Source organism: Limanda limanda, chromosome 19, assembly GCF_963576545.1.
Source record: "Limanda limanda chromosome 19, fLimLim1.1, whole genome shotgun sequence".
NCBI lineage: Eukaryota > Metazoa > Chordata > Actinopteri > Pleuronectiformes > Pleuronectidae > Limanda > Limanda limanda.
In genome coordinates this window covers 19,105,505-19,121,477 of record NC_083654.1, presented here as the reverse complement: position 1 = coordinate 19,121,477, position 15,973 = coordinate 19,105,505, and the positions used below count along the sequence as shown (strand labels likewise).

Below are 15,973 nucleotides of genomic sequence, written 5' to 3'. Positions count from 1 at the left end.
AAAATTTGACAAGAGACACTAAATCCCCTTACATGCAGTACCCCATGATTGACAGGAGGGGGCAGCAGCGTCGCGGAGCCTCGCCTGTGATAAACAGCAGAAATAGACACCGAGGAAGAGCAGAAGAAGAAGAAGAAGAAGAAGGCGACCATGTTGATTGAAAGGAGGAAGAAACACAATAGAAGCGATTTATCTCAAGTAAAATTCACTTATTAAAGCGACTTGCACAGAAAGTGACCGACCGGCCGAGACCTGGACATCCCGAGGACAACAGCAGACAGACAGAGGTACGTCCCCGGGGACAGGGACACGTCCGGTTCCCGTTAAAAACACCCGAGAGCCGCCTGACGTTCGTGCTAAATTAGCATTCGAGCTAGCGGTCCTGTTGTTTGTGCTAACACAACACAACAACGACAATGGTGAAACCGCAAACTGCGCCACACGTCATCGTTGTTCGACCTTTTAGCTCCTGTGTTGTTGTAATTCTGTGGATCAAAGGCTTTTCATTAAATGAGTCGACGGTTTATCTGGGTGGTTAGCGTCAAGCTAGTTTAGCTTTGATGTTAGCATAAAGGGGCTAACAGATCGATAGATGTACGTAATCGATCCCAGATTGGGATTAGGATTGTGACGCAGCAGCACATCAAAGGCATCCCACACACAGAGAAGAAGAAGCTATAGAAGCAGATGCGAAGAATTAAAATAGCATAAAATATATTGTAATAGACGTCAAATGTACGAAAAAACGTACGTACTCCATCAGTGAATGATACACAAAGTACTAGAATACACAGTAAAGTACTAAATACAAAAGAAGAAAGATTAAGTCTAGAAACAAGGTGACAAGTGTGCAAAGTTGTTTGCATTGAAAGACGACGTAACGAGGTAGGTGGGAATATGACTGGAATAAAATATGAATATAATACGTACAAATTCACAGTTATTGCAGGAGTAAGCAGAGAGTTGGTAAAAATTATTGATTTAGGGAAGAAAATGATCAATTTAATGTTGCTACAGATGTGAAGTGAGTAATTTAGAATAGATAATTGTTGAGTACTTAGCAATTAAAGTTAATTTGACTCCTGTGTAAACAGCAAAAGCTCTTTAGACTCCGTATGAAATTAATGTCAGTCAGATCTGGAGCCTGGACTGAAGGTCGGTGTTATTTTAAACTTTGAACATCGTAATCTGCCTCCTGGCGACTTCACAACCGAAGCTGTTAGCGAATTAGCTTTTAAAGCTCTGCAGCAGGAGGGTTATCAAAGTTTTAACCAGCTAACTTGTTTATTTTACTAACCCGCCCCCCCCCCCCCATCACACCTGCTACAAGTTTACCAGAGACCTGAAATTATGTTTTAGAGTAGATTCTATTATTTACTTCCAGTGTGGTGGAGTAGAGACTGTCTACTAATCTAATTCATGTGATCTAAATATTATTTGTCCTCCTAAAATTAGTAATTGCATCATCTTGAAAAATGGGATTGTTAATTTCTGGTGTAACACTGAACAACTTTCCGATCCGTTCAATATTTGAGTCTCAACTAGACGTTACGTATTCTGTAACGGTCAACTTTGGGAACTAATTAGAGTAGATGTTAAATAGCAGAGTAATTGATAACGACTGTGCGATTAATCCACTGCTCGTGCCCCCCCCGAAAACGATTGTGTTGGATTTTCTTTCAGGTGACAAGTTTTGAGTCGTTGGCTGACTTTGAGGAGGCAGCGGTTTGATAGGGGCCACACTCGCACACTTTACACACCGACCTGAAGGACTGTGGAGTCCAGGGAGAGAAGGTCGAACACCTGGAGCGGAGAGGAAACGCACAGTGAGGACACATCAGGGGTGGAAAGCTGTTTGGCTTTGGACTATATAACCCCCTGTATGACTAGTATTTTCAGGATCCTTATTTTTTCACACGTGGAGCAACATACAACCACACAGTGGAAATAACAGAGAATTACAGACTATATGATTTTGGGGAAAGACTTGGACAAAGTTGGACATCCTTTTTTTTCCAAGGACAGGGATATTGAGCAACTCTTTTCGGACTCAAAGTGGAAACAAGAAATTGTTCCATTTAGAAACAGAAGTTTAAGCATTGAACTAAGATTATATTGAAGAAGCTATTCCCCAAATTCAGATTGCCTTAGTTGTTCTATTTCAGGACTTGAACCGCTTCGATACTTGTTCATATATAATTTTTCTATATTGTGGGCAAGTATATTCATGCATATTAATGCAAATTTCTCTTCATTTTGAAGAGCTCTTGTGTAAAAACTTTTTTTTGTTCCTGTACGTCAGTCACTCTGTTGTTTGAAGGGGACCGACTGCACGTACGTGTGTATATGTAAATAATACGAGTCAACCTCTGTTGTAAAAGCTTTGGACTTTAAAAGAATAGAGAATATTGTTTTGTTAATGCTTTATTAAACTTTTTTACTTTTGAAGAGAATTTTTAAAAGAAAGACCCTAAAGAGGCAAAAATTTAATACTTTGAAGAAAAAATAAAGAAACTAAGGCAAGGAAAATATGGCAACCGCCAGAACAGAAAACCTTGGCACAGCCCTCATGGGACTGAACAAGCAGAACGGGCAGCTCCGAGGACAGACCAAACCAGCTTCAGTCCAGCCAGCACCTACCACTCTAGGAAAGGCTATGGGCGCACTCCAGAAAGCAGGCTGCCCCCCGCAAGAGGGAGGAGGAGGAGGAGGCATCAAGTTCGGAGACGACTGGAAACGGAGCCTGAAGCTTCCTCCCAGAGACACCAGGGTCCGAACCTCCGTAAGTGAAATTCCACCAGGCTTTCTAATCACACTTAAACACGTAAATACTTTTTCTACCATTGTCCTGACCTTTCTGTGTCCACTGTAGGATGTGACATCCACCAAGGGGAATGAATTTGAAGATTACTGTCTCAAACGAGAACTCCTGATGGGCATCTTTGAGATGGGTTGGGAGAAACCTTCCCCTATTCAGGTATGTCAGTTATTCTTTTACCCAATGACTCCACAGCTTTAAACCGGGTCAAACGTGTAAAACACAGGTTCAGGTTAACAATTGTAGCAGCTTAAAGAGCTGAAAGGTCTGTTAATAGCATTAAATCTCAGTGCCATTGTAAAGTCCATGTGTATATGAGAGCATTATGTTTATAGAATAGATTCCAGTGTCTCATTACAATTTTTTTTTTGTTTCCTTGCAGGAGGAGAGCATTCCCATCGCCCTGTCTGGACGAGATATTCTGGCTCGGGCTAAAAATGGAACAGGAAAAAGTGGAGCCTATCTCATCCCCATGCTGGAGAGGATAGACCTGAAAAAGGACTACATACAGGGTGAGACTCTGCCTGTGGTGTCATACACTGCACATTCTGACACTCCTGATCTACTTTGGCTTGACTGTTGTCCCATAGCGAGATCCATCACCGGGCGTACTTGTAATCTGTCCTGTGCATTGTTATCCCTCAGCCATGGTCATGGTGCCCACTCGCGAGCTGGCACTGCAGGTGAGTCAGATCTCCATCCAGATCAGCAAGCACCTGGGAGGAGTCAAGGTCATGGCCACCACCGGGGGCACCAACCTGCGAGACGACATCTTGCGCTTGGACGAAATCGGTAAGAACTTCCAGGTCCAGTCTAGGTCCAATATATGATAACATTCATCATTTAACACCATTGAAGTTTCTGTGTAGCTGAAGGAGCAGTGCAAATTAAAATAATGAAAACATACTTATATATATATATCTTGTTTTTTTCATCAGTGCATGTGGTCATCGCCACCCCTGGCAGGATCCTGGACTTGATAAAGAAGGGAGTGGCGAAGGTGGATAGGGTCCAGATGATGGTGATGGACGAGGTAAACATCAGCAAAGTTGTTTAAAAAAATACACTGAAATCGGATTGTACACCGTTTTATTTTCATATCTGTAAAAATGTGTGTGTGTGTGTTTCTTTGCTTGACTCTGAGCCTGCTTCATGTTCAATGTTCTGTTTCCTCAGGCGGATAAGCTGCTGTCTCAGGACTTTGTGGTGCTCATTGAGGATATCATCAGCTTCCTGGCCAAGCACCGGCAGATCCTGCTCTACTCTGCAACCTTCCCCATCAGTGTGCAAAAGTTCATGGTGAGTTGTTGGCTTAACTGCTACACAACGCGTCCTTCCCAGTGGCGCAGGGCCACTTGGCACCTTTCGAGTCGGACTGCAGACCAAGCTGTTCCTGCACCGTGCCCAGATCTGTGTTTGTCTGTTGTAAACATTTCCTCGGCGGCCTTCACCCACACCAGCTCAGCTCACACTCTTCTGTTTGGAATGTCTTGTGATTTGCAATGTACATGAAACTTCAGATTTGTCTATGTCTTCGGTTCATTAGCGATTTCAAACTCAGACGATAACACACATTCTAATCTGTTCCTTCTCCCTGTGTTCTCCCTGCAGGCCAAGCACCTTCAGAAACCATACGAGATTAACCTGATGGAGGAGCTGACTCTGAAGGGCATTACTCAGTTCTACGCCTACGTCACAGAGAGGCAGAAAGTGCACTGCCTCAACACACTGTTTTCCAGGGTAACTGACTCTTCACCCTCTCCTCACTCTCTGTCCCTTTTAAAACTGCTGCAGGCCTTTTTGGTCACAAACGCACTTTAATTTGACAAGGCAGTGGCTCATCAGACGAGTCAGCATATAAAAACAAACGGCCAGAGTGGCAGAAAAAACAGGACTACATCTCTTGTTATTTTGTAACTTGGCACAGTCGCTGCCTGGTGGCTGACTTTAACGTTGTAGATTTGTGCTGTTTCCTCTTTCGTCTGTAAATAACTTCTGTTTTGCCGCAGATGTAGACTTCAGGTCAGAAGTTCGATGCTGTGATTCTAATCGGTGTCTTTTTTTTTTTTTCCCTTCCCTACGTCACAGCTTCAGATCAACCAATCTATCATCTTCTGTAACTCCACCCGGCGAGTGGAGCTGTTGGCCAAGAAGATCACTCAGCTGGGCTACTCCTGCTTCTACATCCACGCTAAGATGATGCAGGTGAGAGATGTTGACTTTATAGTTCGTATTAAGCAATTAGAAGGAATCTGGTTTAAGTAACGGTTTGACTGAAGCTAGTTCGGGGTTTCACCTCATCTGAATTGTTTTTGTTTTTGCATCGTCTGTGCAGGTTTTTTTAAATTTGATTTAATAAAATCTAAGACCTGCATTAGTGTATTAGTTCAGGTTGTTAAAATCACATTTAAATGACATTCAGTCTTTTTAAATGAGTCTTTTGGGTTGTTTTTGTACAGTTCCTGGTTTTGCATTCACTTACTGAGCATTTCCCTTTTGTGTGTGTTTTTAGGAATACAGAAACCGGGTGTTCCATGACTTCAGAAACGGGCTGTGCAGGAACCTTGTCTGCACGGGTGAGTCTCTCTCATATACTGTAACATTTCAAATTAACACATTTAATGTTTAATGCTCTAATGCGCCGTCATTGTTCCTCCTGTAGATCTTTTCACCCGAGGTATCGACATCCAGGCTGTGAACGTCGTCATCAACTTCGACTTCCCTAAGAGCGCTGAGACTTACCTCCATCGTATTGGAAGATCAGGTTTGTTGTAAATATTATATTGTGAACTGGTCTTTTTATATTTAATTTTGTCGTTGGTAGAAACACACGGTTTCTACAAGTCCTTTTATTTGAATACATGGTGCATATTTATATTGCGTGCTCTCTCGCTCTCAGGGAGGTTTGGTCACCTGGGGTTGGCCATTAATCTCATCACGTCAGAGGATCGTATAAACCTGAAGGCCACTGAGGAGCAGCTGGTGACCGATATCAAGCCCATCCCCAGCTGCATCGACAAGAGCCTCTACGTGGCCGAGTACCACTCGTCCAGCGGCGACTGTGACGTGGAGGAGATCGAAGAGAAATCCGGACACCACGACGACAGCATCTAAAAAAGTTAAAATGAAAAAAAGGTGAGAAGCTTTGAGATAATTGTTTATATTTTAACTGCATGGAAAACAAAGATCAATCTTCCTAATCTCAGTTTCATCTTGGCTCCAGGACATTAGGACTCACCGGGCTCTTGCTAAGACATCAGCGCTCGCAGTCTTCAGGCGACTCTTCAGTTTCACGTTTTCCCCTCAGTTTCAGAGCCTGACAAATGGATGTTTTAATTTTATTTTTGAGTTTTTCGTCAGAGAAAGTTGAAACTTTAATTTTGCACCAAACTCGCACTGGACCATCACAGCATGTGTTTGAGTTTAGATTATTTTTCCTCCTAAACTACGTTAGAGACCCGCGCAAATTATTGTCTCAGCTGTTTTGAACCAGTCGTCCTCCGAGGCTTCATCGCCAACAGCAACTTTGGTCCGTTTGTAAAAACACAATGGTGTGTTTCCACCAGCCATCGTTCTGTCCACCTACACTGCTGTTGTCACTTAAGTGCCTTACTTACTCCCGTGTGCACTCATCCATTCAGAGCCTGCTGTCTTCTGTCATGCAGCGCAGTGCGAGCACAAATGAGATGAACTAAAACCTAATCTGATTTTATTTAAACATCGCATTATGCAAAGGAGTAAAGAAGAGGACACGCACACACAAATACAGAGGTGTGTTTGTGTGTGTGTGTCGAAACACGGCTCAGACTCCTCCAACTTTACTGAATGTGAATGTTGCAATAAAAAAAGGGCAGCTTTATTTAAATACTGTGTGACTGTTTTTCCCTCACTACTAATAATACATGAGCAGAGCTAATATCGGAAGAAACAAGCCCTCATGCTGATTTGTGGATGTTGGCCTGCGACCACTCAAACAGCGTGGGGAATAATGAGCAGCCACATGCTGTGACACTAAGGCTGTCGCCTGCCGACAGTCGTTATTTGGGAGTTTATCTTGCATTAAAGAAACACGCTTGGCTGGTGAGTCCTGTGAAATTCATCGGCCACTGTAGCTGGGAGATGAAAAACTGGTTCAAAACAGCTTTGATAGCAAAACTTGCCATTTCTACGCTCTCCATTATTTGAGCATCAGCGGGTCCAAGGCGTGAAGATTCAAAGGGTTTTTGTGAAAATTTGGTGCAGAACGACAGTTTGATCTTTCTTTGTCTATCCACATCTCCACGTTTCTGACTTACAATGTGGAAATATAAGGTTTATGAAGCAAACGTTTCTGCAGATCCTCAAGTGAAACTTTCTTTCCAAGCCCCATCGTGACACAATTTAACTTGGTGAATGTATCAGTTGCCAATGTGAACTCTGCGGCCCAGTGGTTGAACATAGTTGTTGTTTGTATGGCTGCTGTTGCATTAGAAACTCAGATATAAATGTTAAGAAACGGTTTCATGGCTCACAGGTCAGTTCGGTCTGTTGAGAACCATGTTGACCTTCAATCAGAAACACAACTGAAATCAAAAGAAATTAGTTTCTCTCTAAATGCAGCAGCAGCGATATGTATATTTTTTGATTTCCTTTTTTATATATAAAAATGTGAGAATCATTTTTTTCCTGAGGGGTGGGCTCTTTAATTTGTTTATTTCTTTTATTTTTTTTAAAGCGAAATTGTAGCATCTTTGAACAGGCAGCTGTGACCTTTCTTTTTGCCCCCCCCCCCACTCCCCTTACAGAGCGTCACAACTTGTATTTTTTTTTTTTTTTTTAAGACATAAAAAGGAGCTTTTTAAGATTTATTTTGATGCTTAAAGCAGTTTGGCTCTGTGGGGCTTTAGCACTGGGCAACTTCAGGAGGTGTTTTTTGTCTTTTTGTGGTGGGTTTGCAGACGCCAAGTGTTTTTTTTTCCTCAGATGCTCTCTGGGCATCTTGAATCGTTCCCCCTCTCCGGTACTTAAAAGCTTCGATTTGAAACAGTCTCTGCTTAAAATTCCACAAAATATCTTCTATAGCTTAGCTCAGTGCCAGAGAGGGCGCTCAGTTGAACGGGGGGGGGGGATGAGCGTTTGTAGCACTTCGATCCTCTCGATCCATGTTCGTGTGACAGATGATCAAAGTGCTGTGATTGGTTCTCATCGGCTCGATCCGGTGGCCCCGAGGGCGATCTCCATACGAGGTGTTCATGAATCATTTTGATGGAAAAAGAATTGTAAATGATTCATTGTTTACACTAAGTCGTTTACAGTCGAAAAAAAAAAATAAGAAAAAATACTTTTGCTTCATTGGGTGGAGGAGGTCGAATTTATTTTGTTTCCCCTTGAATGAATTTCAGGATTTATATTGAAGCAAAACCAAAAAAGTGTGTGTGTGTGCGTGAGAGAGAGAGAGAGGATGTGAGGGCGAGACATTGAGGTGTGTGTGTGTGTGTGCGTGAGAGACAGGATGTGAGTGCGAGATGTTTGGTGTGTGTGTGATTGTGTGATTGTGTGTGTGTGTGTGAGGTCGTAAAAGGGGCGATTGGCAGTTTGGTTCAGAATCTACGTTCACATGCAGCTCACAAGTCTTTTTTCTCTTTTGGCAAAATCTAATCCAGTAGAAATGGAGTCAACCTGGTCACATGGGTCGACTGTTAAATTTGAAATGAATATTAAACCTGTTCTGTGGCTGCATGTGAGTGTAACCGTCGTATGTAAGGTTTTCTTTTCGTGTGCAGACCTGTGTCATGTTTCTGTTGGCGATGAACGATGTCTTAAATATCAGTACGAGTGTTTACAGTTGTCAGGGATCTGCTTTATGTTGTTTCTCTCTTTTTTTTTCCATCTCCCTCGTCCTCCAGGAGTTTGTGGACACGAGAAATGTTCCCACTTTTCTGTTCTTCTCGATGTTTTGTGTTCCCTGATCACGTTTACCACGGTTATCCCATGACCTCCTTTGTGACCGACAAGCAAGGATTCCACAGACGCTCGTTGAGACCTGGTGGTTTCTCTCTGCTTGTGTCCTGAAAACCAACATCTCAGACCCCTCAAAGAAAAACTATCCTCAACAGCAACTTGAGTTTGATTCTGTTTGCTCCGAGCTTCCGTTCAATCAGCGATGAATGATCTCACAGAAGAAAGTTTGGACTTAAAAGGACTTCCTTGAGTGAAACTATATTAGAAGTGATGGTCGGAGCCCGAATGATGAAACACAAGTTGTTTTAATGTTACTTAAATTCGTGTTACGGTGAAGTAAATGTATCCGTCGTCACAAAGGAGGTTATGATGAATGCAGTAATGAATGTTGAGTGTTGATTTTGTCATCGTTGTTGAGAGCGTGTGTGTGAGTGTGTGTGCACTCTGACCTGTTGGGTCTGTAGTGCTGTATGGGAGTGGGAGGGATACTTGTCCAAAACCTGTTTAAAAAGTATAACTGTTAAAAAATAAAATATAAAAAAAAGGAGTAAAGAAAAAAGGGAATCAGGAAAGGTGGGGGTTCAGGAACAGAATTACTGTTTTGGCATCGCTGCTTCGGCTCTGCAAATTCTTAATTGGTGAAATTCCCAAAAATAATGCATTAATGGGCGAATTGGCTCGTAATAGTCTGACTGTGCAACACTAAATTGAATTGGACGTATTATTTCTCCGCACTAACAAAGACTCACCCGCGTTGCCGGGCAGCGATTTGAGCCAAACTTAACGACAAACTCAGCAGATCTGTCGCAGGAAGCTGAGGAAGAATTTAACAGCATTAGGTCAACGTAACGGCGACATTACGACTCATAATTGGCTCTGACGTATTTTGGTTTGAATGTAGCTCAGGTTAGCACAACAGCAGTATTTCTCTATTACATGGGTAGATTGGAGAGGCAGGACAGTGTGACATTAAATTGGATTGTTTTAAAAAAAAAAGGGGTCAATTGATCCTTCGTATAAAAATGCTTACGTACGGTTATCCGTTTTTCTTTAGTTGTCTTATTTGTAGTTATTGGTCCCCCGGTGGCCCCTTGGTGCATTGCATCCTTTTGGACTGACAGTACGACAGCCCTTATCCAGACTCTGTATTTTGGGAATTGGTAAATTACTTTCCTCAGTCATTGTCCCATAATTCTCTGTTGTGCCACTAGACTTAAAAAAAAAAAAACGCTTTTCATTGGATGTAACTGAAAAACTGTTGTGTTTTTTTTTGTTTTTCCCCTGTTTCCTTTATGAAAATGTGTCGAAGCAGCACAAGGTCTGTCAGCCACTTGTGTGAATCACTCTGTCCTCTCCTGTTGTAACATGGAAATACTCGCAGGGCTCTAAAAATTCAATAAATTGAACTGAAATTTACAACTGTCTCTTGACTCTTCATCTCTGCTCTGACTGATTTAAAACCTTTGTAACTGACGCATGATTTCAAATGACACTCGCTTAGCACAGTTATTGGTAAATTGATTTAGATTTTACAAATGACAAGAAGCTATGGTATGTGATTTTTAGCAATAAAGGGTCTTCTGTAAGTGTTTGAAATAATATATAAGAAAGCTCCACAGTGCAAATTAAAAGAATAAAAGATTAAAAGTGTAAGAATAACAGTTACAGAATGGATCACTCATCAGACTGAATCATTAAACTGTATAAATCTGCTTATTATTAATTATGATTATTATACTGCAGATTAATGTGTTTGGATTTAAAATCATCAAACTGTCCATCTGTCATTTGACCTTGAAGCTGTTCCACTAGCCCCGCCCTCCACGCTGTCACCCAGGCTCTCCACCAATCCGTGAGCTGCAAGACAATCTCACCCCGCCCCTCGACGGCTGACCTCACCTCAACGAGCCAATGGCGTTTGAGCAAAAAACTTACGTCATCTGTCTCAAAACCACACCCCTTGGATTCTCCTGACAGGCACAATGACAGACAGGTGTTTCCGCATATCACACCAGAGGGCCAGGGCCTATCAGCCAATCAAAACGCGTACAGGTTAAACAAGAGGGCGGGTCTTAGTCGTCACTTGCCTGTTTCTTCTTCTTCGGTGCAAGCCGGGTTTAACTTCCGGCTGCATCGTCCTCTGGATCCACAACGTGAGTAGCAGCGTTAGCTCGATGCTTCAGGAAACCCGCGTTTTCTCCGGAAACACTTCCACGTTTTAGCGGATCTTCCAGCAGCAGTTACCCGGGCTGTGGGTGTCTGTTCCCCGGCAGCAGCGTCCGTGTCCGGGCCCTTAGCAGCCGGTTCCAGAAGCTAACGAGGAGCTAGCCTAGCTAACGTGATCCATGCTAGCTTTCATTCAAAACATGAAATAGGCTTTTTCTCCTGATCGGAGCCGCCGATGATCGCAGTTTTATCTTTAATTGACCTTATTTAATATTGTGATTTGTATTTTAAAGTTATTATGTGGTTCCCAGCTGCAGCTGCTCCACCTGCACATGCATGGACACTGGGTGTGAAAGGTTAAAGGGACACTCCACCTATTTTACATGTGAAGATCAGCTCACTCCTTCACTCTCAAGGCCTGTGACATTGTTTCCGGTTGAGCTCTGTAGTTTTTACACAAGCTTTTACACTGTTAATCACTCAAATGAAATAATATGATATAAATCTACTTTACATGGACCTTATCACCATATTTATAACGTATTATATAACATTCATATCATGTTTTAAGGATGTGCAGCTTTATATACACACATCCACCCCATTTGTATTTATTTACAGTATATTCAGCTACATTATTACCAGTGGGATGGGTATATTGCTTATAAAACCAACAAACATGGCTGCCTCATATAATCTATGGTTCAAGATGATAACACCTTAATGTACCATAGTTCAAATAATCGATTTATCTGCACTAACTTTATCACCACATTAATCCAGTTTGATATCACATTTATCGGATCTTATAAGGATTATGCAGTTTTATATACACACATCCACCCGATTGTACTTATTTACAGTTTATTCAACTTCATTATTACCAGTGGGATGTGTATATTGCTTATAAAACCAACAAATATGGCTGCCTCATATAATCTATGGTTCAAGATGATAAGACCTTAATGTGCCGTAGTTCAAATTACCGATTTATCTGCACTAACCAGCTCCACTCAATCTGTCCTGACTGGAGCTGGTTAAAAATAAACAACCATCAGGTGAGGGTTAAAAATCTATAAGAAGCAACCCAAAAATCTAGAAGAAACAACAGTTAGGTTTAGTATATAAAATCAAGTAAAACTTGTGAAATTTCATTAAAAGGGTATTTGAATTCTGCTCTTGAAATGATAATAGATTGACACCCGGATGGATGGAGTTTGTAGAATTTCTTTTGACAATCGCGACCATTCTTATTTATCCCTCACAGTTCCTTTTATTTCTGTGTCTCTTTTTTATGACATCCCATTTCTACGTCAGTGAAAATCTGTCTCACCTTTTTAACACCACCTCGCCCTCTTTATCTCATATCTGTCCATTTCCTCTCCGCCCTCCCAGCATGGGCAGTGTGTTGGCTGCCAGTTCCCCCAACCCTCCCCCACCTGCCCCCGGCGGCGGTGCTCCGGCCCCCGGGTTGACGGTGCCGCCGGGCTTCGGGATGCCTCCGGTGTCCCCTGTCCTGCCCCCAGCGGAGGGACAGCAGGAGGAGGGAGACGCTCCTCTGCCCAACCCGGGGGCGTTCGAGGAGTGTCATCGCAAATGCAAAGGTGAGCAGCAACGGCTGAGCTAGGAGAAGGAACTCGATACCTGAACTGTGTGAGTGAAACTGATCCGCGGCTGTGGTTCTTTGCAGAGGTTTTCCCGATGCAGATGGAAGGCGTCAGGCTAGTTGTCAACAAAGGCCTGAGCAACCACTTCCAGGTCAGTCGGGCTCTTAGTACGTTACAAACCTTTACCAGCATGAATCTGTCATTGGGATGTTGTCCCCTTGTATTTAGCAGGGTTCCTACGGTCATGGAAAACCTGGAAAAGTCATGGAATTGTTTAATGTTTATTTCCAGGCCTGGAACAGTCATGGAAAACAATAAAACCCCAAAAGTTTTGGAAAAGTCATGGAAATTTGTTTTATTCATATTTTCATGTCGTTCACTTACGCTGAGTTTTAAATAATTCACATGCTTTTCAAGAAATACGTTAAATATAAGCAGGCATACTTGGGTTTGTGTCATTTAAGGTATACTGTATGCCTTGGAATTCTCATTGTTAGTTTAAATACTACATTTCGTCACTTTTTCACGTACACACCGAGATTTTACAAAATGTTGGGTCATGGAAATTTGGTTTAAAGTTATTGAAAAGTCATGGAAAAGTCATGGCAATCCATTGGTCGAAATGTGTATGAACCCTGATTTAGAGTCATACACTGAAACCATATCTTTATATCTCAGCTAAAGTGATTAAACTGTGTGTAACTTCCTCCCAGGTGAATCACACGGTGCTGCTGAGCACCATGGGCGACTCCACCTACAGATTCGGTGCCACGTACGTTGGGCCGAAGCAGATCGGTCCAGGAGAGGTGAGCACTGCACTCGAGTCACCGGAACTCTCACGTTTATATTTATATTTTGAACTGTCTTTCAAATTCACACTTGTTCTCGTTCAGTTTTTCCCAGTCATGGTGGGAGACATCGACAACAGTGGCAGCCTTAACGCTCAGATCATCCACCAGATCAACAGCCGAGTACGATCCAAACTGGCCTTCCAGGTATTTAAAGTCATTTCTTTCCCTGTCAGACATTTCACATAAATATTTGATTGTGCTTATTGTTGATTCACGTTATTTGAGTATTAAGAGACCGGTTAAATCGACATGTTTATTTTTATATAGTAACATATCTGGTTTGTTCTGTATCTTGGTCACAATTTGACCTCGAAATTAAATCAAACCACAGAAAGAAATCCTAGACATTTATGTAAAAATATCTGCGGATGTATCATTACATTCAAAAGTTTAGTAGTGTATATATATATTTTGATCTTTCTTTTTTATTTGTGCTTCGGCACTGTTATTTAAATTCTGTTTTTCTCTTTTCTGCTGTAACAAGTGAATTTCCCCGTTGTGTGGATAAATAAAGAAATCTAATCTAATCTAAAAAGTAATTAATAGCCTTGCAGGTTTCTTCAGTATCATTTGGTTTGACTTTGTAAAACTCTGTCATGTCCTCAGACCCAGCAGCAGAAGTTTGTGAACTGGCAGGGAGACGCCGAGTTCAAGGGAGAAGACTTCACTGCGACTGTGACACTTGGAAACCCAGACGTCCTCGTCGGCTCTGGTAGGTTCGTCTGTCGGTGACTCTGTGAAGACGAGAAGTTACTTTTAACTGTTAATCTAATCTAAGCTTTTGTTTGCCTGTCAGGTATTGTTGTGACACACTACCTCCAGTCCATCACGCCCTCTCTGGCTCTGGGGGGGGAGCTGGTTTACCACCGCAGGCCCGGAGAGGAGGGCACGGTGATGTCACTCGTTGGCAAATACACAGGTGAGTCTGTTGATCAGATTCCTTGAGAGGGAGATTTGACTTGGACAGGGTTCCTACGGTCATGGAAAACCTGGAAAAGTCATGGAATTGTAAAATGTGTATTTCCAGGCCTGGAAAAGTCCTGGAAAAAAATTAAATCCCAAAAGTTTTGGAAAAGTCATGTAAATTTGTTAAATTCATATTTTCATGTCGTTGATTTTGCTGAGTTTTATATAATTCACATGCTTTTAAAGAAATACGCTCAAAATATAAGCAGGCATACGCTCTCATACTAACTGAGTTTGTATGAGAGCGTATGCATAAGGTTTACTGTATGCCTTGTAATTCTCATTGTTAGTTTAAATACTACATTTTGTCACTTTTTCATGTATACACCGAGATTTCACAAAATGTTTGGACATGGATATTTGGTTTAAAGTTGTTGAAAAGTCATGGAAATCCATTGGTCAAAATGTGCATGAACCCTGCTTGGATCTGTTACATACCTGTCTCACCTTGCCCCCCCCCCCTCTTCACAGGCAGTAACTACATCGCCACGCTGACACTCGGCTCAGCAGGAGCTCACGCGTCTTACTACCACCGAGCCAACGACCAGGTAACTCAAGCTGTAAAGAGGCGTTTGCTCTGTGACTCTCGAGTTTCGTGCTTCACCTTCATCCTCTGACTTGTCCTCTGCTCTTCAACAGCTGCAGGTCGGCGTGGAGTTCGAAGCCAGCAACCGCATGCAGGACACCAGCATGTCGTTCGCTTACCAGCTAGATGTGCCCAAAGCCAATTTACAGTTTAAAGGTAGGACATGCATGTTACGGTTTCACAATTTTCATTTATTTATTAAGTCTACGTAGCTAGTTTAGTTCTTTTTAGAAAATGTGTTAATACTCATCTAATCCTGTTGTTTCCGTGCCTCTGCCAGGTTCCGTAGACAGTAACTGGGTCGTTGGTGCAACATTAGAAAAGAAGTTACTCCCTCTGCCGCTCTCGCTCGTCCTCTGTTCTTTCCTCAACCACCGCAAGAACAAGTTCCAGTGCGGTTTCGGCGTCACCATCGGTTAAATCCAAACCCGAGCTCCGAGCCTCCTGCAGACGGGACTTCACAGAACGGACTAACTTACGACGGACGGACGGACGGACGGACGCTGCCACCTCATACTGTCTCTGACCTCCTTTTGCAGATTCGGCCATGCTCTTGTAATTGCTTTTCGATAAATCACGTCTCATCCATTATGCTGAGTAGAAACACTGAACGGTAAAAAATGTAAATCTAACGACTTTAATCATTTAATCGCCCGAACTATCTGAAGTGAAATGAAGAATGTGATTGGTCAGGAATTTGACGCCTGTGGCGACAAACCAGTAGGAAGACGTGAGACGTTACAGAGCTCGTTGTTTCTGTCGCTGAGTTTGTTGCCTGTTGTGTTTTTTGTTTTGAGTTTTATTCTCTTTTTTTTTATTAACTGTAAAGTCTGTGTTGGCGTGCGGTGAATGGAATCGGTGTCGTTTGCTTGTTTCAAGGTGATTTGTTGGTGGAAGAGCGTCAGGAGGCGTGTGCTGTGCTGTCACATTCACAATCCATCCCATGTTCTGTTGCCTTTTTTATGTTACGTACGTTTGGAACAGTGTATAAGACCTGTATATACCTCTTGAAAACGGATAAATACCATTTCTTACTAAA

General features: G+C 42.3%; 2 protein-coding genes across 2 annotated transcripts; both read left to right on the top strand.

Moving 5' to 3' along the window:
• Window positions 1-136: 136 nt before the first annotated feature.
• LOC133026113 (probable ATP-dependent RNA helicase ddx6) lies at window positions 137-10,177 on the top strand. The gene is made up of 13 exons (XM_061092972.1): window positions 137-287; window positions 1,684-2,782; window positions 2,873-2,977; window positions 3,201-3,330; window positions 3,464-3,610; window positions 3,757-3,851; window positions 3,995-4,117; window positions 4,430-4,558; window positions 4,907-5,023; window positions 5,331-5,394; window positions 5,481-5,582; window positions 5,718-5,953; window positions 6,042-10,177. The coding sequence occupies exons 2-12, from the start codon at window positions 2,531-2,533 to the stop codon at window positions 5,930-5,932; spliced, it is 1,479 nt and encodes a 492-aa protein (XP_060948955.1). The 5' UTR covers window positions 137-287; window positions 1,684-2,530; the 3' UTR covers window positions 5,933-5,953; window positions 6,042-10,177.
• A 708-nt stretch (window positions 10,178-10,885) lies between these two features.
• tomm40l (translocase of outer mitochondrial membrane 40 homolog, like) lies at window positions 10,886-15,973 on the top strand. Its single transcript, XM_061092991.1, has 10 exons — window positions 10,886-10,911; window positions 12,320-12,528; window positions 12,615-12,682; window positions 13,245-13,337; window positions 13,425-13,526; window positions 13,989-14,094; window positions 14,179-14,301; window positions 14,820-14,896; window positions 14,988-15,090; window positions 15,215-15,973. Exons 2-10 carry the CDS (start codon window positions 12,321-12,323, stop codon window positions 15,352-15,354), a joined length of 1,020 nt encoding a protein of 339 aa, XP_060948974.1. The 5' UTR covers window positions 10,886-10,911; window position 12,320; the 3' UTR covers window positions 15,355-15,973.

Excerpts from the sequence above, each read along its gene's own strand:
- tomm40l (XM_061092991.1), top strand. The coding sequence starts at position 12,321 with ATGGGCAGTGTGTTGGCTGCCAGTTCCCCCAACCCTCCCCCACCTGCC. Across the intron at positions 14,302-14,819 it reads ACTCGTTGGCAAATACACAG|GCAGTAACTACATCGCCACG; the intron begins GTGAGTCTGTTG and ends CCCTCTTCACAG. Across the intron at positions 14,897-14,987 it reads ACCACCGAGCCAACGACCAG|CTGCAGGTCGGCGTGGAGTT; the intron begins GTAACTCAAGCT and ends GCTCTTCAACAG.
- LOC133026113 (XM_061092972.1), top strand. The coding sequence starts at position 2,531 with ATGGCAACCGCCAGAACAGAAAACCTTGGCACAGCCCTCATGGGACTG. Across the intron at positions 3,852-3,994 it reads AGATGATGGTGATGGACGAG|GCGGATAAGCTGCTGTCTCA; the intron begins GTAAACATCAGC and ends CTGTTTCCTCAG. Across the intron at positions 4,559-4,906 it reads TCAACACACTGTTTTCCAGG|CTTCAGATCAACCAATCTAT; the intron begins GTAACTGACTCT and ends CCTACGTCACAG.